The 24,755-nt window shown below is 41.4% G+C and overlaps 1 protein-coding gene across 1 annotated transcript in view; it reads left to right on the top strand.

Moving 5' to 3' along the window:
- Window positions 1-20,024, top strand: part of MOGAT1 (monoacylglycerol O-acyltransferase 1) — a 37,942-nt gene extending 17,918 nt beyond the window's left edge. Inside the window, exons 4-6 of the mRNA XM_059167908.1 lie at window positions 3,843-4,017; window positions 5,135-5,334; window positions 17,399-20,024. Coding sequence (XP_059023891.1) covers window positions 3,843-4,017; window positions 5,135-5,334; window positions 17,399-17,553 — 530 coding nt within the window. The 3' untranslated portion in view covers window positions 17,554-20,024. The remainder of the gene's footprint in view (window positions 1-3,842; window positions 4,018-5,134; window positions 5,335-17,398) is intronic.
- The last annotated feature ends 4,731 nt before the right edge of the window (window positions 20,025-24,755 follow it).

Below are 24,755 nucleotides of genomic sequence, written 5' to 3'. Positions count from 1 at the left end.
CCTCCAATATGTCTTGAAGTAACAGCCGTGCATAAATGAAGCATACTCAGTCTGAATTTTTCTTCCCAGATTAAGTAGAACTTGGCTCAGAACTGAGTTCATTCTACTCTGCTACTCTGAACTAGTGGAAGACTCTTTGATCGATGAAACCATGATTCTACCAATTCCAAGAATAAAATTGAGCTGAAATACTATAAAGACATATATGAGTGTGTACAGAGGCTAAGCTTGTGTGAATAGCTCTCACGTCGATTTGAGGGGTTCAATTTATTTGATTTTTTAACCCGACCAACTTATTGACTCAGCATGAACTACAGAATCTTACAAAGTGCTTTATGTTTATCATCATCATCTACGTTAACTATTGTTGTCTTGCATTTCAGGGATATAAAGAAAAGTGGGTAGCCTTTTTTTGAAAATGTGTAATTTCAGGATAAGCGGCATATTCAAAGATAGAATTTTCCAGGGTCTCCCAGGTTTTCATTAGTTCCTATTAATCTCTCAAGTCTCTGTTGTCATTGTATACCTGATAGGAAATCACTAACCACCAGAGGACTGGGATCCCTGGCTGGGTTTTCAGGTGCTGCATACAGACGGACCTTCACCCATAGGGCCCTGGGCTCTCTGTCCAGTCTGGCTGTCACTGCATGTGGCCTCTAGAGGGCGCACCAAACCTCCAAACTACTATACAGGCCAAAAAATCCCTCCCTTGTTTTGTAGACGTTGATTGGGTTAGTTTTTTAAGAGGAAAAAAAATTAAAGGGAAATTTTTTAAATTTCAAAAAAGGCACAGAAATATATTTCCAATATACTGTTTTCTGATTCCAAGCTGCAAGGGAGTTTGGGTAGTGGTAACTGAGAGCAGGTGTGGCAAATTTATGGTACAAGAGATGTACGAACACCCCTTTCCGTGGCCATGTCAGATACATATAGTCAACCTTAAGAGTCTTTCTCCCATATAGTGCCCTTGGAGTCATTGCCATTTGCTTGAGATGGCATCTGAGATTAAGCTTGTCTGTTCTTTCTGGTTTATGACGTCATGGGATCTTTTCCTTTCTGCCATCACCTGAGTTATCTCTAAAAGCTAGATTAAAAATATCCAGACTAAAGCTAAATAAAATATCCAAACTTGTAGCTACATAAAAGCTAAAATAAAGCTAAATAAAGTTAAATAAAAATATCCAAATTTGTACCTGGTAGAGCCTTAGGGTGTCCTTATCTCAAAGTTTGGAGAGTTCTCAATTTTTAACTAGAACCAGCTTCCAGGATGGCCCCTAGTCCAAGGCTGCCTTTCTACTCTATGCCTGGATTGGTGGCTCTCTCTCTGGGTGTGAAAGACAGACAGACATGTGTACCAAACCTTATGCAGTAAAGAAGCAATAGAGGGGTGTCTGGGTGGCTGTCATTAAGCGGCTGCCTTTGGTTCAGGTCATGATCTCAGGGTCCTGGGATCGAGCCCCACATCCGGCTCTCTGCTTGGCAGGGAGCCTGCTTCCCCCTCTCTCTCTACCTGTTGCTCTGTCTACTTGTGATCTCTCTCCTATCAAATAAATAAATAAAGTCTTAAAAAAAAAAAAGCAGCAGCAGCAGCAGCAATAGAGTTTCAGAGGTCCTTTGCTGACCAGTGCTTGCTTTACTCTTACCCGAGGGATTTCTGTCACTGTAAGTCCCCATAAGTCTCCCCTCCAAACTATTCCTCTGTGGTCCATTTTGGTGAATCTCTGCTCATCAGCCAGGGCACATTCTGTGTTTCAAGGCTCATGTTCCTTCCCATGTGCCCAGTACGGCTCAGCAGGTAGCAGAGATCAGATCACAACAGCCACGTATATAGCCCAGATGAGGTCGCTATGAAAAACAGCTGATGGATTCGACAAGACTTACAGACTGATGTGGCCTCATGAAGGTAGCAACTATATATGTCGTATCATCAGCATCTAGCATCGTGTCTCGCCTGTAGTAGGTGCTCAAGAAGTGTTTTGAATGAGAGAATGAGTGATGAGTCAGCATGGTTGCTAAGAAGAGGGGGGTATGTATGGGAGGAGCCTATACCTCTGATTTGTGTGACAAGATAGGTGATGGTCCCATTCACCTTGAGAGGTAATGTTGCAAGAAGAACACAGTGCATTGGGTTTGGAAACATGGAGTTTGTGGTGTCTTTGAGTTGGTAAGGTAGAAATGTCCATTGGGCCATTGGAAGTGTGGGTGTAGAGCCTCAGGAGGAAAATGTCCCAGGAGATGGATTTGGGAGAGTTCAGCACACTAAGTGGTACTTGAATCCGTGTTCGTAGATAACATTAGAAGATATTAGAGACTCTGAAGGAGCCTGTCTTAGTTCAGCCTACTGTAACAGAATACTATAGACTGGGTGACTTAAATAATAGACATTTATTTCTCACTCTTCTGGAGGCTGGTGTCCAAGATCAAGGCTCTGGCAGATCTGGTGTCTGGTTAGAGCTCCTTTCCTGGCTTATGGATAGTCATCTTGTTATGTCCTCTCTTCCTCTTTTTGTAAGGACACTGATCCCATCTTGGGAGCTATGTTCTCATGACCTAGTTACTTTCCAAAGGCCCTACCTCTTAATACCTTCCTACTGGGCATTAGGGTTTCAACATAGAAATTTTCGAGGAATACAAATATGCAGATCGTAGAGCTCTAAGTCATAGCAGCATTTAAGGATGGTCTATAAAGAGAGCCCAGAGAGGGAACTGAGAAGTGGCCGGAGGAGAGCTGGTGTCTGGAAACTCAGAAGGCCCCCCTTTCCAATGGAATTAATGCCTCCAGCTCCCACTCCAGGCATGCAGGGCAGAATGGCAATGTCTTGAACTCAAGAGAAGTTCAAACCCATTGAGACTCAGGTTCTCTACCCTCTGCCTCTTTAGTAAGTTGTTGGTCACTCAGAATCCTGCCTTATTTTATATTCCCCCAGTAATAGGCACTTATAATAAAATGAGCATATAACTGTCCTTTAAGAAATGAGGTGTATTGTGTCTTAATAAAGCCTGCCTGACACATTCTTTTATGACTCAAAAAATGGATAAAGCCATGAATGGAAGGAAACAATAAGACTTTAAAAAGCAATTATCTCTGTAATACAGGTCATGAGTGGCTTGGTTTTTTTTTTTTTCCTTTAAGAGTTCATGACTTTTTCCTCCACGAGGAAAAAGTACTTAGTACATTCAAAATCTGACAAGGAATCTTTAAAGTTATTTTTATGTGGGAAAGCCTGGTACAAGACTGAACAATTATATAACTATCTTAAACAAACAATTTATCAAAGTCAGACTAGATATTTTGGAACCATGTAAAGATCTGATTATTTGTCAGATGTCTGAATTTTTAAAATCGTTTACATTATAAATCTAGATTTGGGAAATAAGAATCCACATAAAATATCTGAAAACAGGTCCTTGTGTGTTCAGAAGGTCCAGTGCAACCTCTTTGGTTCTGAACCAGGATTCACCAGGGTAGTGATCAAGGCCACCATATACAGCTATCCAGGTTGTGCACTGAACAACCTGCAGAGGGCAGAGGGCATCTTTCACTTATAGTGCAATGTGAATAGAGTCCATAGAGTTGAGCAGTATACAACCTACCCAGATAAGTGATAGATCTAAAAACAAGTGATATTTTAAAGACCTAACCCATCACCTGCCAAAATATTGTTTTATTAATGGAATATATTACCAAAGATCCAGCTGTGACAAAATTATAAACTACAAGATGTTCCAAATGTAAGCAGAATAGGGAATTTTGTTAAATGTTCACTGATGCCATTCAATAGTATGATAAAAACTTTTTAATTTTTAAAATAAATAATTAGCCTTTTGTTTTATTCACTAAGGGTCAGTCTCAGTTTCTAAGAAAAGTGTGTCCCATGTGCTGAGCAAGGAGGGAGGTGGAAACATTTCAGTCATTGTTCTTGGGGGTGCAGAAGAATCACTGGATGCCCATCCTGGAAAATTCACTCTGTTCATCCGCCAGCGGAAAGGATTTGTTAAAATTGCTTTGACCCATGGGTAAGTAACTTCTCATTTCAGGTACCTGGGTCAGAGAAATTAAGATGTTATTAAATGAACACAAAGAAAGAAAGTAATTTTTCTAGTCCTTAAAGACAGACTTCCTCTTAGTCGACCTTACAATAAAAGCAGATGTGGATATTCATGGGAAATGGTATACAGCCTTCCCACTAAGGTAGCTCAATTCTGTTGCATCCAGAAGTTAAACGCACCTTTAAAAACTAAGCAAACAGGGTGTCTGGGTGGTTCAGGTAGTTGGGCATCTGCCTTCAGCTCAGGTCATGATCCCAGGTCCTAGAATTGAGCCCCACGTTGGGCTGCCTGCTCAGGGAGGAGTCTGCTTTTCTCTTTCTCTTGCCCCTCTCTTCCCCACTCATTTTCTCTCTCTCTCTCTCTCAAGTAAATAAATAAACTCTCAAAAAAAAAAACGCAAGCAAAAATTCTGAAATTTTATACACGGAGTATAAATTTCCAGCCAAATGAACAAATGAATCATGGCCTGAATTATAGGTGGGAAAGAAACTTCCTGGACCCTTGATTTTTCTGTGGAATAAAATTCCGCAGATCACTAAATGGCTAAAATACCGCCCCAAAGGATTTCAAGTATAAGTCAGTCGCATTGTGTGGAACATGAAATTAACAGTGTAGACAGACATGGGAACACTGAAAAATTCTTGGTTCACATATTCATCGGTTACGTACAACACCCATCAAAACGCATGCCCAATCATTGAACATTACATCAAAAACTAATGATGACTAGTTGAACTGAATAAATAAATAAATAAAAATATTGAAAGGAAAGAAAAGAAGAATTCTTCGGATATGTTGCAAAAGTCATCTGAATAGAATATAAACACTTAAATTGTTTTCCGTAAAAATTTGTATTCTTGGGGTGTCTGGGTGGCTCAGTGGGTTAAAGCCTCTGCCTTCAGCTCAGGTCATGATCCCAGGGTCCTGGGATAGAGCCCCGCATCAAGCTCTCTGCTCAGCAGAGAGCCTGCTTCCCTTCCTCTCTCTCTGCCTGCCTCTCTGCCTACTTGTGATCTCTCTCTGTCAAATAAATAAATAAAATCTTAAAAAAAAATTTTGTATTCTTCTGCTTTGTTCTTTGTAGCGCCTCCTTGGTCCCGGTGTTTTCTTTTGGAGAAAATGAGCTATTTAAACAAGTTAACAACCCTGAAGGCTCCTGGCTTCGAACTGTGCAGGAGAAACTGCAGAAGATCATGGGGTTTGCTTTGCCGCTGTTCCATGCCAGAGGAATTTTTCAATACAATTTTGGCCTGATGCCCTATAGGAAACCTATCCACACTGTTGGTATGTATATTGAAGACTAAAGGCTTGTTAGAATAAGTAAAAGTATTACCTTCCTTTGAGCAATGTTATTGTTACTGATTGCAGTGTTAATGCAAGAGAAGGGGCTTTGAATAAGACCTTCCTAAAATAAGAATCCTATAGATGTTATTTGAGCTACATTTACGATATGCCTTCTGGCTAAGAAATGACTGTATTTTCCATTTGGGACTTGATTACTTTCAGGAATACTACTGTTGAACTACAACAGGGAGAATCCAATTTAGACATAAAGTTCCTAGTACTCTATATGAATCTACTTCTCTGTACCAGCAGATTGGAACATAGCAGTTCTTTGATGAACACATTACATCAGTCTGTTAATAGAGGCAGATTTCTGTGTAATTCACATGCGCCGGTTTCTGTGGCAAAAGCATTTTGGGGGGGCCACTCGCTGTTTTTATGTGTATTCTAATATGAGCTGATTTTATTTCAAAAAGTGGTATACTGGGGGGAATTGAGATGGGGGAGGAGGGTGACAGACTGTTGATAGAAGGAGCAAGGCGCAGAGTAATGAGCTCTTCACACTGGAAGTGACCTGGATTGCTGAGTGGGAGACAGCACAGAGCCAGATGCTGATAGCACCGTTAACCAAACTGTGTGCTTGATCTGAAACTGAAAGTAACAGTTTCACTGTGGATGGTCCATTAAATGACATTCAGAATGTTTTTAGATCTGTTTCATTCGCATGGGATTTTACCACTTACTGTCCGTTTCTGAGAGCCTTGTGTTTCCTGTGCAGTCACGTGACACTATTTTTAAATCCCGTATTTAATTCAAATGGAATGTTAACGCTGTTGATTAGTTAGTGTAATGGGAACAGGGAGATAAGTCTGCAGTTGTGTTTTTCCAAGATAAGCTGGTTACATTTCTTTGGCATAATGTATATTTTTTTGACCAGATAATCAACATGGTTAGACCATGATTTTTCTTCGTTGTAATATTAAATAGTCATTTTTGGTCCCTTATGGGCAAAGTACTATAATTGGCGTTTTGTGGGATATAGGGAGAATTGAAAGACATGATTTTTAGGAACTAGAAGTTTGATTAAGTGCAACTCATACACGTATGAAGTTAGTTGCTGATGTTGAAAGCTAAGTGTATTTTGTTGATTTAAATGATTATAGTTATCGCCTGGTGGGGATGAACTTTAGTGTTTTTTTTTTTTTTTTTTTAACTCTAGTATTAAGTTAAGTGGTCATCATGTGAAGCAGCCTAGTTATAACTCTACTGACAAATAATTGGTCAGGGGTCAAATAAAAATGATTGAATCCGAATTTGTTTTTGAGACTAGAAAACCTAGAGCTCTTGTTTTCACTTGTGCCTATCTAACATGCTAACATTCTAACTTCAAGAGTTAGAATAAGAGAAAATTGCTTCAGTCTATCCTTCCACTTACCTCCCAAATGATTAACATCAGAAATACCATATCTAGTCTCTAGCATCCTCAGTATCCTGCTGTTCCTTGAAGCCTCTTAAAAACCAAGCTGAGAATATGAATGTTTATTACATAAAATCTCAGCTGCCACGAGTTTGATTTTATGGCGGTAGAGTGGGAGTCAGATGATTGAGAGCAGCCGGATTTGGGTGAACCAGACCCTCACAGACTGTGTGCAGAAAAGACTTTCATTTGAGGGTGACTGGATGGCTCTGTCGTTAAGTGTCTGCCTTCAGCTCAGGTCATGATCTCAGGGTCCTGGGATTGAGCCCTGCATCGGGCTCCCTGCTCAGCAGGAAGCCTGCTTCTCCTTCTCCCTCTGCTTGTGTTCCCTCTCTCACTGTGCCTCTCTCTGTCAAATAAATAAATAAAATCTTTTTTTTTTTTAAAATGAGACTTTCATTTGGAGGATGCTTGGCTGGTAAGTTGGTAGAGCACACAACTCTCAATCTATGGATATATGAGTTCAAGCCTCATGTTGGGCATGGAGCCTCCTTAAAAAAATAAATAAATAAAATGGAGACTTTTATTTATTCCATAAACAGAAGCAAAGCTATGTCTCAATCCAATGCAATGCGATATGGTAACAGTGATCTAAGTTACTATGTTCATTTCTTTCTTTCTTTTAAGATTTTATTTATTTATTTGACAGAGACACAGTGAGAGAGGGAACACAAGCAGGGGGAGTGGGAGAGGGAGAAGCAGGCTTCCCGCTGAGCAGGGAGCCCGATGTGGGGCTCGATCCCAGGACCCTGGGATCATGACCTGAGACAAAGGCAGACACTTAATGACTGAGCCACCCAGGCGCCCCTCTGTGTTCATTTTTATTTTAAATCAATGCACTGCAAACCCCGAATTGTTTCTTTGCTGACTCCCTGACATAGCCCAGGCAGATCAGGTAGAGTCGAGACCAGCAGGTTATTTTATGGCCCATCTGCTCCCCTTCCATTTAGTTAAGAGTTTGTGAACTTACCTCTCCCTCTTCAGATCAGTAAATGTTAATTCAGTCCATCGTAAATCATCACTTCCTCTGTAACCGTCTCAACCACAGCTGTCTGGAGATGCTCAGATTCTCCATCCTGCAGTCTCCCCACATGCCTGGAGACCTCACTTCCTCAGTGACCTCAGAGCATTCATTTCAGTGTTAGTGATTCTTGAATACTAGTGAGAATTATTAACACTAGGGATTTTGTCTGTTAATATCCTACTAATTAAATCCTCTTAAATATGTGTTCTTGGGCACCTGGGATGGCTCAGTTGGTTAAGCTGTTACCTTCAGCTCAGATCATGATTCTAGGAGTCCTGGGATAGAGTCCCATATCGGGCTTCCCCTGCTATGCCTGGAGCCTGCTTCTCCCTCTCCCTCTCCCTCTCTGTGCCACTCTGCCTGCTTGTGCTCATGCTCTCTCTCTCTCTCCCTATGTCAAATAATGGATAAAATCTTTAAAAAAATAAATAAAAAATAGATAAAAATAAAAGTGCCATCATGAGGTCACGCTTACCCTCTCTGCATATTTCTTACACTACACCTTGCTAAACCATCAGGTTTCTCTGTGTCCTCCATCAAAACCATCTTCCCTATTTTTAAAAACATTTTATTTATTTATTTGACAGTCAGAGATCACAAATAGGCAAGGAGGCAGGCAGAGAGAGAGGGGAAAGCAGGCTCCCTGCAGAGCAGAGAGCCTGATGCAGGCCTCGATCCCAGGACCCCGGGATCATGACCCGAGCTGAAGGCTGAGGCTTCAACCCACTGAGTCTCCCAGGTGCCCCTCATCTTCCCTATTTTTTAAAAAAGATATTTTTTTAAAAAAAGATATTTTTTATTTATTTGAGAGAGAGGGTGCGCAGACACAAGAAGGGCAGAGGGAACAGGGACAAGCAGACCCCTCTCTGAGCATGGAGCCCAGGGTTTAATCCTAGGATCTCGAGATCATGATCTGAGCTGAAGTCAGTTGCTTAACTTACTAAGCCACCCATTTTTCCCCTTAGCTGAGGGTCACTCAGTGGAAATAATTTGTGAAGAAGATACCATATATTAGCTTCTGCACAGCAAAGGAAACAATCAACAAAACTAAAAGACAGCCTACTGAATGGAAGAAGATATTTCCAAATGACATCTCTGATAAAGGGTTAGTATCCAAAATATATAAAGAAGTTATACAACTCAACTTCCAAAAAACAGTCCAATGAAAAAATGGGTAGAAGACATGAAAGAATGTTACTTCAGAGAGGAAATACAGATGACCAATGGACTGGTGAAAAGACACTCAACATCACTCATCATCAGGGAAGTGCAAATCAAAACTACAAGATAACACCTCACAGCTGTCAGAATGGCTAAAGTAAAAACACCAGAAACAATAAGTGTTGGTGAGGATGTAGAGAAAGGGGAGCGCTTTGCGCTGTTGGTAGGAATGCAAACTGGTGCAGCCACTGCGGAAAACAGTACAGAGGTTCTTCAAAAAGTTCAAAATGAAACTACCCTATCACCCAGCAATTGCACTACTGGGTATTTACCCCCCCAAAAAACACTAATTAAGAGGGATGCATGCACCCCTGTGTTTATTGCAGCATTATTTACAATAGCCAAGTTACGGAGGCAGCCCAAGTATCAGTCATCAGATGAATGGATAAAGAAAATGTGGTATATATATACTGCAGAATATTATTCGGCTGTAAAAAAGAATGAAATCTTGCCTTTTGCAACAACATAGATGTAGCTAGAGTATAACGCTGAGCAGAGTAAGTTAAAGAAAGACAAATACCATATGATCTCTCTCATATGTGGAGTGTAAGAAACAAAACAAATAAGCAAAAGAAAAAAAAAAAAGAACCCAAGAAATAGACTCTTAGCTAGAGAGAATGAACAGAGGAGAGGTCGGTGGAGGGGGTAGAGGAAATAGGTGATAGGGATTAAGAGTACATTTATGATGAGCACTGAGTACTGTATAGAATTGGTGAATATTGTATACCTGAAACTCATATAACACTGTATGTTAACTATACTGGAATTAAAGTAAAACATTTAATAAAAAAGTAAAATAAGATATACCATATATTTACACATTTCACAATAGTATGCAATTTACATATTTTGTTATTGTCAGTTTTATATTTATTTATTTATTTATAAAGATTTTATTTATTTATTTGACAGAGAGAGATCACAAGTAGGCAGAGAGGCAGGCAGAGAGAGAGGAAGGGAAGCAGGCTCCCTGCTGAGCAGAGAGCCCGATGCGGGACCCTGAGATCATGACCTGAGCTGAAGGCAGAGGCTTAACCCACTGAGCCACCCAGGTGCCTCCCAAGAAGGGATAATTAAAAGAAGTTTAGACTCGAAAAACAATGTGCAAGGAATTGCAGGCTCCTGAAATTACTTTGTTTCTACTATACAGAGCTCCAGGAGGGCAGGGATTTTGTCTTGCTGTTCTCTGCTGTATTCCCCGTGCCCCGTGGGTAGTGGCTGCAGACACATTTGTAAACAAATCATTCTTCAGTTATGCCTTTCTGATTTGTAAGTTTTCAAATATCTAACAAGTACCCATTAAAATTTGTAAGGGAAGCTAAAGTTAAAATCAAGTTGTAGAGCCAGTACAGGTAGTATGACGGGAAGTTACGTGTTTGGGGAGAAAGTAAGAGGCAAGGCTATTTGCCATTGAAAGGGGGAGGTTTCTATTCAAAGGTTCAGAAAAGTTTCCTGAACAGTAAAATGAACTCCTGTGTGCGTTTCTCCCACACTCACCAGTTGGTAACATTTTGCTACGGTTTTTATCTCTCTTTAACGGTGTGATAAATACACTCTTTCCAGTTATCACTGAGCTGTTGGAGTGTGTGCAAACATGACATTTGCTCCTATGTATCTCTTTTAAGAGCAAGATGATTCTGATCTGGGCGCCTGGGTGGCTCAGTGGATTAAGCCGCTGCCTTTGGCTCAGGTCATGATCTCAGGGTCCTGGGATCGAGTCCCGCATCAGGCTCTCTGCTCAGCAGGGAGCCTGCTTCCCTCTCTCTCTCTGGCTGCCTCTCTGTCTACTTGTGATTTCTCTCTGTCAAATAAATAAATCTTTAAAAAAAAAAAAAAAAAAAAAAAAAAAAAAAAAAAAGATGATTCTGATCTATAATGTCAGTGCAATTCAGGAAATCAAACGTTGATAAAGTACTGTTAACCAGTGTACAGTGTGTATTTAAATCTCACCAGTTGCCATAATAATTTCCTTGTTAGCTGTGCTTTTGGTGGGTATCAGGGGTGGGCGGGGGGGTCAAGTGTTTTTTTCCCATAGCAGGATCATACATTGCATTTAGTTTCCACATCTCTTCAGCCTGCTTCAAACTGCATTAATTTTTCTTTTTCTTTTTTTTTTTTTAAAAGATTTTATTTATTTATTTGACAGAGAGAGATCACAAGTAGATGGAGAGAGAGGCAGGCAGAGAGAGAGAGAGAGAGGGAAACAGGCCCCCTGCTGAGCAGAGAGCCCGATGCGGGACTCGATGCTAGGACCCTGAGATCATGGGACTTGATGCCAGGACCCTGAGATCATGACCTGAGCCGAAGGCAGCGGCTTAATCCACTGAGCCACCCAGGCGCCCAAACTGCATTAATTTTTCAACTTCCTTTCTGTCTTTATGACATGAGCAATTTGGAGTAGTGTAGGTCAGTGGTTTGTAGGTCAACTTGGGTTAGTGTGTTTCACCATGAGTATATTCCAGTTATGCATATGTGGCAAGAATTACACAGAAATGATGTGTCATCCTCAGTATGTCACATCAAGAGGCTCTTGCTGTCAATTTGTCCCATTGTTGGTGATGCTCATTTTGATTACTTGAGTGGGGTGTTTGCCAGGTTTCTCTACTATAAAGTTAAATCACAAAGATTTATCTACATAAATTTTTATCTACATAAATTTTTACATATATTATGTTAAATATTATGTTTATATATATTATGTTTATATTATGTTTATAAAGACTTTTCCTTTTCATGAACAAGTAACCTGGGGATGGTGTCACTTAGACACTGTGTAATTATTCTGTTCATCAGACTTTACTTGATGGCTTTAATAGCCATTGATAATCCTTGCCTGAATCAATTAAGGAAGTCATGGTTGCAAACTGGTGATTTTCTGGCTCTAGTATTCCTTCTATATTAATTATTTGGCTGTCCATCTTCCCAGTGTTAGATTATTTGAATTCTGGATATCCAGGGAGGTTTATCAGCTGTGTGTGCGTGTGGCATGGGAAGGGTTCTCATCCCGTCCTGTCCAGCCTCACCATGTCCCCTGACTTCATAACTCCTCAGTCTGCCTTTTGATTATGGATGTGATAGAAGTGTTTGTTTCATTTTTATACTTATGGCAAAATTGAAAGATAGAATCACTGCCATTAGGAAATTGATTCTTTCCACTGCAGGCTCAATATGATGGTAGCCGCTACGCTCAGGCACCAGCTACATAAAGAAATCAGTATTGGCATTAAGAAGCTGTTTATCATACATCAGCTAAAATTTACAGATGGAGGTAATGTGGGTTTGGGGCCTGATTCAGGGTGCTTCCTTTCTCGTCCCTGAGCGTCAGATTTTACATCTCTGAAGGAGAGACTCTTATAATTGTCCTGTCTTGTCTTAGGGTTATTCTGGGGATCAGATGACATGGTGTGTGGGGAAGTGCTCCATACGCCCCAGGTCCTGAGAGAGCACTGGTTGGTGCAGGAGGCCTGGCCAGATTGTTGGGAGCTATTAAATGTGTTTCCATCTCCCTGTGTAAGTATTCTTGCCAAAGTGTTCATCTGAATCAGACTGTGAGGAAACAGACAAACCCAGATTAGGAGACATTGTATTAAACAATTGGCCTGGATTCATAAAAAATACTAACGTTGTAAAAGACCAAAAGGAGAGAGTACCCAAAGACACAACAGCTGTCATAGGGAGAAGCAACTGTAAGGATATCACTGAGACAACTCATCAAGTTTGAATGTAGATTTGGTACAAAAGAATATCACATAGAGGTTAAGTTCCTTGGGTATGATAATAGTGTTAAAAAGGACAGTGTTTTGGTGGCGCCTGGGTGGCTCAGTGGGTTAAAGCCTCTGCCTTTGGCTCAGGTCATAATCCCAGGGTCCTGGGATTGATCCCCGCCTCAGGCTCTCTGCTCAGCAGGGATCCTGCTTCCCCTCCCTCCCCCCCACTTGTGATCTCTGTCTGTCAAATAAATAAATAAAATATTTAAAAAAAAAAAAAAAGGACAGTGTTTTTGCTCTTAGTTACTTCATGCCGAAATAGAGAGGATAAGGCTATTGAACAATTGACATCTACAGCTTATCATCAAACAGGTCTACAAAAATAAAAATACATATGTATATACACACAGGGCAGTGTGCAAAAGATATTACGAACCTGTGAGTCTAGAGGAAGAGTATGCAGGTACTTATTGCATTATTTGTTCTGTAATTTTGAATTTTTTAACATAAAGATAGGGAAAGGAATGTACTTTAATAAAATAAAACTGGTTTGAAAACACTTAAGGACCAAAGTGGTCCCTTATATTTCAAGTCATTATTATATTCTGATGGCGGGGGTGGTGGTGGGGAAGCTGGCCAAGGGATTCTCTGAAATAGAAAGGAAAGGGAACCTAATTTAAATTTAAATGTAAAGTAGGGATTTCAGGAGATAAAAATGTTAGGGGGATTAGTATGGTACCCAATACAGCCCATTAAGTGTTCAATAAATGTTCTTGAGTGTGTATGTGTATGGAAGCACACATACATACTCTCTCTCTCTCTCCTCACATCTGGCATATTTGAGCCTGCACCATGAGTCTGAGGTTCAGTGAACCCATGTTTCATTGGCACCCACATTTTGACTCTTCCCAAACCCGTGCCAACAGACTGGCCTTTGTCTCATGTACAGCTGTGTAGCATCCAGGAAAAGCCTAATTCCTGTATGGGACTGTTAGAGCTATAAACTGTAGAATGTTCATAATCAACGAAAAATAGAGAAAAGATTCCTTATTGCAAAAGATCTAATCTTTGCCTCGGTGTGAAGAAAATGATGCCCCTTTCCAAATTTCTCTACGGCCCTGAGCGCAGTGCCCCATGAAGCTGCTCATTCTTCATCTTAGGTAAATACAACACAGCACCATAGAAATGAGGGCAAGGCTGCTGTGTGAGGCCCTAAGTGCATAACTAATCTTGAATTGCTTGATGGAATTGGAAAAAGGAACAAATGGGCATGCCAGCTAGATAAAGCACTGCAACAGAAACAGGAGCATGATGATTCCTGACTCTGCCATGAGGAGATGTGGGCTGATTTTTCCAGGGCAAGGAGTTCTGTTTCTAAGAGCAGTGTGATGAGGCTGGGTTTTTTTGTGTGTGTGTTTTTTTTCTTTGTGTTGTAAAGAGAGTTACAGGGCAATGTGCAGCTAACTTAGTCTTAGCTTCGTTTTCTTCTCCTTAGTAGTAAAAAAAAAAATCTCCTTTTTGGCAGTGGGTGGGTGGGGAGAATACTGGTCTTTCTAGGGCTCTGGGGACTCTTCTCAGATTTGTTTTGTGACCTCGGTCTTTATTCCTAAAAAGTAATTGAGAATGATTTCTTACTCTCTAGTCCGATTTTGGATTAGTAGGAGGGGTAGGAGAACCAGTTTTACCTCCTGAATTCCAGTTCTTTTGGCGTAGTTTGGGAATTTCCAGCATCTCCATTTCTCTACAGGTAAACAAGAGAAGGGCAAGGATGAAACTGCCCATCTCACACTTCAAAAGAGAAGTCATGGGCATATTTGAGCTCTCTGGAAGAACCGTCTGAAATATAGTGAGAGCATGATTAAGAAAAGAACAGGATTGAAATTAGTTGTATAAAACGAGGAAGTAGTTTCTTCTTTCATAGGAAGTAAAAATTAATTAATAATTCAGAATTCATGAGTCTTAATTAAGCTGAGAACAACACACTTCATCTTCTCAGACCTCTTTTTCTTTTTTTTTTTTTTAATGTATTTATTTATTTGTCAGAGAGAGAGAGAGAGAGAAAGCATAAGCAGGCAGAGGCAGAGAGAGAAGCAGACTCCCCGCTGAGCAAGGAACCCCACATGGGACTCGATCCCAGGATCCTGGGATCATGACCTGAGCTGAAGGCAGCAGCTTAACCGACTGAGCCACCCAGGCGTCCCTCAGACCTCTCTTTCTAAGGCCCCCCCCACTCCCACTCTGAATAGTTGCACTTGACCTTTCTTTTTCGTCAATTTCACTTAACAGAAGCTAGTTCTATAAAACTGTGAATTTGCTAGTAGATTGCTATTGCCTAATAGATTCTCAATTCACATGTAGATATCTCAGGGTTTTTTTTTTTTTTTTTCTCTTGAAACAAAAAGGTCAGAGTGAGGAGGAGGCTTTGAGATCATTGAGTTCTACTTTTTTATCCTATGCATGTGATAAGACCAAAGAGGAAGCTACTGCCTAGCTCAGTGTGCTGGTCTAGTCTAGCGGTCTTTGTCTTGGACCAGCTCCTTCCTGTTCCACCCCGTCACCCCATTAGCCTCCCCTCTTCTGTATTTCCAACCACAACTGACAGCAAGACAGTTCCAGTTCTTTCTGTTGGGTTACAAAGGACTGATGTCTACTCTATGTAAATTTGACGTTCAGGCTATCAAAAGAGAACTGTATGGGAGATTCTTGAGACTGGATCTGTTTAAAAACATAGCAATTGGAGAATATTAATACTGCAATAAGGCGATATGTATCTACCATGTATGTCTGTGTATATCTCCTTACTGCAACATTAGATAGATAATCTTCTTAATAATACATTTTGTTATATGTAACAAAATGTATTTCATATATATAACCTATATATATGTTATATATACATACATCACACTGCTCTGTGCCCCCTTAGGTCCCATACTGATTTCATTTATCACTTCCTTCTTTCTCTGTGCCTTAACATTTGCCTGGTTTTCTCCTAACTCACCACCTTCTGTTATTGACATGGATTTGAACCTTGGATGTAGCATGGAACAAGCTAGGGTAGGCCAGAGGAAACCTCCTCTCTCCCCTCTGAGTTCCATTCTAGTACCCACGGCCCCACTTGGCCTCATGCCCAAGTTAATAGAGGGGAATAGAGAAGCTGTTTGCTGCCCAGCAGGTTACTGAACATCTGTAGGTTTTCAACTCTTGGCATCTGTAAGCAGCAGGGGTTGCAGTGAGCTGGGAGGACCCAGGAAAGCAGATGCCAAAGCCACCTGTATCTTATAGTTTCAAACAGTCTTGAGACACAATCTAAACATCTTTTTAAAAGATGTTTAAAAAAAAATTAGGGATGCCTGGGTGGCTCAGTGGGTTGAGCCTCTGCCTTTGGCTCAGGTCATGATCCCAGGGTCCTGGGATCGAGCTCTCTGCTCAGCGGGGAGCCTGCTTCCTCCTCTTTCTCTACCTACTTGTGATCTCTGTCAAATAAATAAACAAAATCTTTAAAAAAATATATTTCTTTATTTGACAGAGAAAGTGATCACAAGTAGGCAGAGAGGCAGGCAGAGAGGGAGAGGGGAAAGCAGGCTCCCTGCCGAGCAGAGAGCCTGGCGCAGGGCTACATCCCAGGACCCTAAGATCACGACCTGAGCCGAAGACAGAGGCTTAACCTACTGAGTCACCCAGGTGCTCCTAAACACCTTTTTAAATATGTATAGAGTTGCCAGGTTAAATAATAATTAGCTCATTTTTCATTATAGGTAAAACACAAATGCATTCTCATTGTAGGAAATTCCTACAATACAGATAAAGTGAAAAGTCTCCCACCTTTACCTTCCTTCCTTCCTAGAAGTAATGGTTATTAGTCTCTCTTTCTAGATTTTTTTAAATGCACTAAAGCTTATGATGCACCTTGGTATATAAATGTCTTTTCATAAATAGGATCCTACTGTATTATTTCACAACTTTTTTCCCCACTTCTTACATTTTAGACCTCGATGTGTGTGTGTGTGTGTGCGTGTACACATATAATTTCATTTTTTAAAAAACTGCTGTCTAGGATTCTGTTGCATGAACGTTCTGTGGTTTACTTAAGAAATTTTCTACGGAGACTTCTGCTTCGTTTTGTTTTCCACTCTTAACAAACAGTGGGACTCTTGTGATTGTGTGTGTCTTCTATTACGGATTCTTAGTTGTGAAGATACACATTCCTTAAATTAAAAAGAGTCAGAGGAGAGGGCCGATGCCTGATGACTCAAGACTTCGCAGTCGGTCACAATAGGGCACTGTGGCCGGGCTGCCAGCTGTACCAGAGGGACAGGGCTGGTGACGTTCATACACAGCTATGCCCTCTTATCTCACAGCTGTGCTCAGTCCAGTAGTTCACTTGACTCAGAGTCAAAACCACCAGAGGCCTTCCCCTGCAGCGACTGCGGAGAAGGAAAGTTCTTTATTGGTTCTCAAGTGGGATGGTGTGACTCTTGGAGGCAGCCAGTGAAATGAACCAGGGATTAGAGCAGGCGGATTCTGATTGGTCGATCTCTCTCCCCCGGGCCGTCTGTCCAGTCCGTGAGGGGCAGCTGGTGCAGGTGCAGTGGTTTCATTTCCTTACTTCAGATGCATTCTCTTTTTTTGCAGTTGGCCGTCCAATCCCTGTGCCTCAGACCCTGCACCCAAGCCCAGAGCAGATTGAGGAGTTGCATCAGACCTATATGGAAGAGCTGAGGAAGCTATTTGAGGCCCACAAAAGGAAATATGGCATCTCGGAGCACGAAACTCTCATTTTTAGATAACTACTCTTAGAAGGCATACAGAGGAGGAGAGAATATCCGATTGGAGGATACATCATTTTAAATAAGGATTTTTTTTTTCTTTCACTCTGGAATCAAGATTACAACTGAAAAGTATTATTTATGGTGACAAATGTTAATGTCTATCCGTGGGAGATAAAAATACAGTGGGTGACTGTAGGAGAAGGAGGCAGAGGACCATAACCCTTTGGGTGATCCTCATTAGGGAACGTGCAAGCATTTCCCGGGTTAAGAAAAGGTTTAGGATTATTCGTGTGCTTAAAAAAAAATTAAAAAAATTAGACCCTTTTACCAAAATCACAAGAATTTAAGGTGGTGTTTTCATGAAGTATCACAGCTCTTGTTTAGCACAGCTGAAACACTTAGGAGACAGTGTGTCAAGTAATTTTCCATACCTAGCTAGAGGAGATCATTTCTTTCTTTTTTTTTTTTTTTTCCCCTGCTTGAACGGAGAATTTTTTGGGTGAATAACATTACTTTTCAGAGTTAGATAACTTGATCCTTTAGGTCCTCTCACCCAACACATTTTTATACAATACTGCAGAATTTCTGTGCAGGTTTTGAAACAGGATGAATCTACCATCTGGAAACCCATGTGGATGAGAGCACGTCTCCTCATTTCTCTTCATGCTTAGAAATGCTCATGCTTGTCATTTGCTCAGAAATTCTGAGCAAATGTTCATTTGCTATATGTTCATTTGCTATATAGACAAGAAGGTCTTTTGGGAGACATGCTTTAGAACATTAAAATTCCAAAAGGTTTTCATGATATTAGAAATGGTTTTAATTTCCTTCCCAAATGGCCTCTTTGAGTAAGGCCAGCTATGAAATAAAGTGTCCTCTCTGGTTGTAATGTGTCCAGTTAGAGTTGTCTGGTCCACGGGAGTGGGAACCCTGTTCCTCCTGTTCACTGACCTCTCCCTAGTGCCTGGGTCCCGCACAAGATAAGTGCTTGTTTACTAAATGTATTTATAGATGAACCCACAAACATTTTTGCCTTAAGATGAAGAATTTTTAAAGCTTTATTTACAATAGGACGAACGTATTATAGACAAGAGCCTCTTTCAGAAGGGGAGAATGTGCTGGATCTGTTTGTCTCAGAATGGTGATTGACAAGTCAGTCAGTCAGTCTTGTCAGTTGCCTTAAGGAAGAAGAATGTCTAGTTTCCAAATGACCTCCACTGCTGCTTGTTGCTTCTCTCGCTGCTGCACTCTAAGTATTTGAGGACACCTTCACTGAGTTCTAACTTAATAGATCTTCAGGCCTCTGATTGTTAAAACGTCAAGCCCTGGGCTAGAGCCTAAACTGTGTTCAGCATCAGACAGACAAAATCATGCTGGGTAATGTCTTGAGGAGGAAAGCATTTCACAGAGGAAAAAGTGAACCTCCCCCATGGTTCCATTTGAGGTGATTTTGGCCAGCATCACTCGGGCTTCACGCTCGTTGAGCAATCCTGGAGTCCACTGACCCGTGGCCTTCAAATTAGACCAATTTTATAATCAAAGCAGAGAAGAGGACACAACCTGTTTTCAACAGATGCAGAAAATTGGATTGTAAATCCTTTTTTGGTATTATTCAATACTAGCAAGGCATAAAGGAGCACCATTTATGGAAAATGACACACCCTAGCTGGTTAGGGGTCAGTCTTCGCAAGGCCAATTAACCACCACAACTAAAGACTTTCAAGTTATTTAAAAACCTGTGGGGACTCCTGGGTGGTTCAGTTGGTTAAGCCACTGCCTTCAGCTTGGGTCATGATCCCAGGGTCCTGGGATTGAGTCCTGCATCGGGCTCCTTGCTCGGCAGGGAGCCTGTTTCTCTCTCCGCCTCTGCCTGCCACTCTGCCTGCTTGTGTGCTTTCTCTCTAACGAACAAATAAATAAATAAAATCTTAAAATAATAATAATAATAATAAACCCATGAATTTGGGCCAGGTAAATTAAAAAAAAATTTTTTTTTTAAAAGCATGAATTTCTTTCCTTTAGAGAAGTTTGTTAAGTGCTTATGACCCATAGTGGCGATTTCATGTGCTTTCTTTCATGAAGGTATGATGTTTAATCTCCTACTTGGTGGTGGAGGCCAAGCTGACCGCCACCCCCAGCATTAGCTGGATTATCGAGGAAGCAGTTAAAGCCCACATGTAGTGAAACAGAGACACTAAAAATGAGAAAAGTTTTGCTCTGATGAATTTACCTCGAATTTTGCCATTTCTAAAACCCAGACATCAGCAACTTTAATTTTGGCATCTGTAAAAATCTTATTTTTAGGTACAAATTAGGGATTTTTATCTCTTTTTCTTTCTTTGGGTCTCCAGAGGTCTTAATCCAGCCAGAAGTCCTTTCATAAAGTCAAAGCATAGTAGGAAGTTCCTTTATAGTCCTAGAGATTACAGATGAAGATTTGGACATGAATTTTTGCTATAGCACAAGTGTGGGTCATACATGGTATGCGCTAATCCGTGCTCGCTTCGGCAGCACATATACTAAAATTGGTATGCGCTAATCCCTTCCTGTTGTTTTCCAGTAACCCATGATTGCCAGTTGTATCTGTCTTTTTATTTATTTTTTTTTAAAGATTTTATTTATTTGTTTGACAGACAGAGATCACAAGTAGGCAGAGAGGCAAAGAGAGAGGAAGGGAAGCTGGCTCCCCACTGAGCAGACAGCCTGACTAGGGGCTTGATCCCAGGACCCTGGGATCATGACTGAGCCGAAGGCAGAGGCTTTAATCCACTGAGGCACCCAGGTGTCCCTGTATCGGTCTTTTTAAACTAAGTGATAAAATGTCTTTCTGGGGCTGGAAGAGGTACTTCAAATAGAGTTTGTATATCTTTTTAAAGCAAAAAAACAACAACAAGGCAACTACTATATAACCAACTGGTTGTGCCAGTTTCTCTGGGATGGCAAATACTGAAGCAGTTTTTTATATTTAAAACCAAGGGGTTTGTCAAATACCTTATATGTCAGTTATTTTACTTAATCCTTCCCAAACACTCACAGCCTAGTGCCTTCACAGCATGTATGGGAAGGCGAAGGTCTAACTCTGTCCACAGTTTGCTCACGGGATGGGTTCCGCGTTGGTGGAATCTGTGTCTGGCTGGGTTGGATCCCACCCCCGACGGAGCGCAGGCCTCCGGTGCTCTCTCAGCGAATGCTTATGGCTCTAACCCAGAAGTCTGATAGACTGTGTCAGTGGAAGTCAAGTTCTAGGGCCAAAAGGGGCTTTGTGTCTGGCATGAGTCCTTCTGCAGATGGAGCAGTTGAACCCCAGCAGCTTAACGTGGCTTGACACCGACTCCATGATCATATTCCTCTGCCCTGATGGAACAGGAGGAGATACGGCTCTTCCATGATTGTTGATGAACCCACCTGTGAATCCTCCCGTAAAACCAAAGTATCCAAACATGGAGCGCGATTAAAGATACTCCCAAAATGCAAAGGGTTTAACAACCCTGAAGCAAGCTCTGTTTTTTTGGGACCTGGAACGTTTTTCTTTTTTGAGACTGGTCGGCTGCATTGTTGATTTTTCCCTTCTGCAAGAGCTATTTTGGGGATGTGCACTGGGTAACGTCCAAGGTTTTCAGCAACAAGCTAAGCCACTAGAGCCTTGTGTATGGAGTAGCAGGATAAGGCAAGGTGCTTTATGTCCCCGTGAGAGCCGCAGAGGATTTTTACTTCTCAGTCACGTGACCATTATTACAGGTCAGAGCAGTTCCGTTACTCAGCGGTGGAAGCAAATCTTCTGTCTGTCACCTTGCTGACAGCCCTAATCCCATTCTGGCTCTAGCATCATTCAGCTGGGTGCTATTTTATTTTATTTTATTTTATTTTATTTTATTTTACAGCTCTTAGATTCTGGTTAAGAATTTTCTTAGGCTCTCTCTCGAGAATAAAGATAAATCTGACCTTGTATTCCCAAGAGCCATGTAATTCTCCTCTCCTCCGTTTCCAGACCCACTTGGAGCCTTTGGTCTTTCTGGTTGGATTCCAACTGTCCAGTGTGGGGTACAGTCATGCAGAGACAACCAGAAAACACAACTGTGCTATTTTTTCTACCTTCCAGGGGCTTCTGTTTCAAATAATCCTTTAGCCTCTGGTCCTCCACTAAGTGCTGGGTGACCTGGACTCCTTCTTAGGAGTGAATGATCTCCAAGGTCCCATTCACTCTGTCTCTGTGGTCTCTGCCTGGCCCTCATTCTCTCATGGTAATAACATCCAGCAGGAGATGGAGATTTATCCGTAGACTTCTTTTTCCTCTGCCATCCTCCCTTGTATTCCTCTGGACACGCAGAGGGTTCAAATGACTGCCTCCCTTAGCATATGGAAAACATAAATTGCTATGGAGATTTCTCCAGCATCACAGTGGCCTTTAGGCATGGTGTTCCTAAGAAACAGTTTCGTTCTCTATAAATAAAAACTGGAGACATTTATCGAAGTGGTCTCCTTTATATGGCTCAAAACTGTGAAATAACAGTTTATTTCTTGTTAACATCTTTTTAGGAGATGGTGAATTTTTATATTTTCTGTTTTGGATGTGTTGCCGTGTGCTTTTAAAAAGCTCTTGGTTTCTAAAGTGTTGACCAATATATGTGTTTTGTGCCAGAGTTGTAACTGTGTGGGCGTGGTGTTTTGGCTGAGTGGGATGGTTTTCCTGCCCATGCCTTGCCAAGGCTGGAGGCGCTCGGACCTGGGGATGGATTCAGGCAAGGGAATTGCGGTGGTGGTGTGGGTATTGCCTGAAGAGCCAGGCCTGGAGATCCTCTCCACGGAGAAAAGACAAAACAAAGCAGGGGCGCAGGGCTAACCGAAAAGTGCAGACAGATGTGCCAGATGAAAGGAGCAGAGGGCAGGAAGAGGAAACAAGCCGGGGAGGGGCCGCGGTGGAAATAGGAGTGAAACTTGTCAGATATGGAAATGTTCAAAAACTCGTAGAAGAATGGATAGATTCCAAATCAAGTGAATCGCCGCTAGTAGGTTTGGGATTTCTTTTCGGGTGATGAAAATGTTCTGCAATTGGGTTGTCATGATGGCTGTCCCACACTGCAGATATACCAAAAACTACCAAACACCCCTCTCCAAATGGGAGGATTTTACGATATGTGAATTACATCTCAATAAAGTGGCTTTGTACACTCGAGTCAGTCATACACTTGGCAAAATAACAGAAGAAGCTAAAAACGCAATTTCTTTTTTTATATGTCAGGAGTGAAATTGCCTCCTATGGATGCGTTTTGGATGACAAAGTTTACATTTTGATTTTTGAGACTTGTTGGTGTTTCTGGTGTCTGTTATCAAAATAGGGGTTTGCAATACTCTTTTAAGATATTTTATTGGCTAAAGAACATGCTGAGATTGCCTGGGTGGCTCAATTCGTTAAGCGTCTGTTTTCAGCTCAGGTCATGATCTCAGGGTCCTGGGATCGAGTCCTGCACTGGGCTCCACCTATAGTGTGGGAAGTCTGTTTCTCCCTCTGCCATTCCCCCTGCTTGTGTTCTCTTTCTCTCTCTCTCTCTCTCTCTCTCTGAGTCAAATAAATAAATAAATAAAATCTTAAAAAAAAAAAAGAACAAAGAAAATGCTGAGTTATTATTGTGTAAAAATACTGTTTGACTTTAATTTTTCCTAGTATTTTATGAATACTGTAGTTAGAATATATAAATAAATATAAATAAACAAAACTGTGGTTAATACTAAGTAAATATTATCCTTTAAAAACCATTAATATTTATTAACCACCTTCAATGTGCCAGATACAGAACTAGGGACTTTAAGTACATTATGACATTTAACTCTTAAAATAGCCCTGTGAGGTCAGTACTATTTTTATCCCATAAGGAATTAGAGTTCAGAGGGGCTAAGAACTTTGCTCAAGATAACCCTCATGGTGGTAGTGGAGTTCAGATGGGATGCCAGGGCCTCTGGCCAGGGCCCTTGCTTTGGACGTAGGGCTCAGGAGCCCTGGGGTATCCACCATCTCTGTCACTAACTCGGGGAAGTGAACTTGACCTATGGAATGAGAAGGTGGAACATGACCACAAAGGTTCTTTATGGGTCCATCTGCTGGTGATTCTGCTCTAAAGCCATCGACATTTCCAAACACTGCTCCCTCTCCCCAACCCCAGCACATATACACACACAGACCTAATAGACACAGGAGTCCCCCACCCCCGCCTGCGCTGAGAACAACCCGGAGAACCAGTTGTGAGATGGCAAAGTGTTGTGGCCACCCTCGGAAGGACGGGTAAAAAAGTTTCATAAGTGGGCTAATATTTATTGTCAAAGTTAATCATTTAAAATGTTAGCTTAAGAACACCTGCCTAGCTTAAAGTGTTGACTGATTGATTGATTGTAGCTGTGGTTGCATGAAGCATTAGCTGGGGTAAGCTCATTTCTCCAAACTGTCTTTTTTTTTTTTTTTTAAAGATTTTATTTATTTATTTGACAGAGAGAAATCACAAGTAGATGGAGAGGCAGGCAGAGAGAGAGAGAGGGAACAGGCTCCCTGCTGAGCAGAGAGCCCGATGCGGGGCTCGATCCCAGGATCCTGAGATCATGACCTGAGCCGAAGGCAGCGGCTTAACCCACTGAGCCACCCAGGCACCCCCAAACTGTCTTTTTAAATTGATTTTATTTTGGGTACCTGGGTGGCTCAGGCGGTTACGTGTCTGCCTTCTACTCAGGTCATAATCCCAGGGTCCTAGGATGAGTCTCACATTGGGCTCCCTGCTCAGCGGGGAGCCTGCCTCCCCCCCCACCCGCCCCTCCCACCCTGGCCCAGCTCCTGCACGTGCACTTTCTCTCTCTCTCTCTCTCTCTCTCTCTCAAAAATATATAAAATCTAAAAGCTATCCTTGTTAAAAAATTTTTATTTTCTTTCTCTTGCGTATATGTATGTGTGTATTTCCGAGTACCTCTTAAAAGTTTTCTTCATAAAACAGTTGCCGCATGTTCCAAATTTAAGAAGAAACGTCTTTGGTTTGACCTCTCCTTGCCTGCCTCTTCCAGTTCACCAGCAACATCTTTAAACACTCTAGATGGAAAGGAAATGTGATCTTCAGTTTGACCTGGCATGACATCTTCTGTGTAATGCTGAAGGAAAGGAATGCGTGATCGCTCTTAGATTGCTTGATTCCATAACAGCAGGATCATATAATTTGTCATTTCAAATTCACTTAACTTTAAAA

The sequence above is a fragment of the Mustela lutreola genome, chromosome 3, assembly GCF_030435805.1.
Source record: "Mustela lutreola isolate mMusLut2 chromosome 3, mMusLut2.pri, whole genome shotgun sequence".
Lineage (NCBI taxonomy): Eukaryota > Metazoa > Chordata > Mammalia > Carnivora > Mustelidae > Mustela > Mustela lutreola.
The sequence above is the reverse complement of the archived record's forward strand: the minus strand, read 5'-3'. Positions and strand labels throughout refer to the sequence as shown.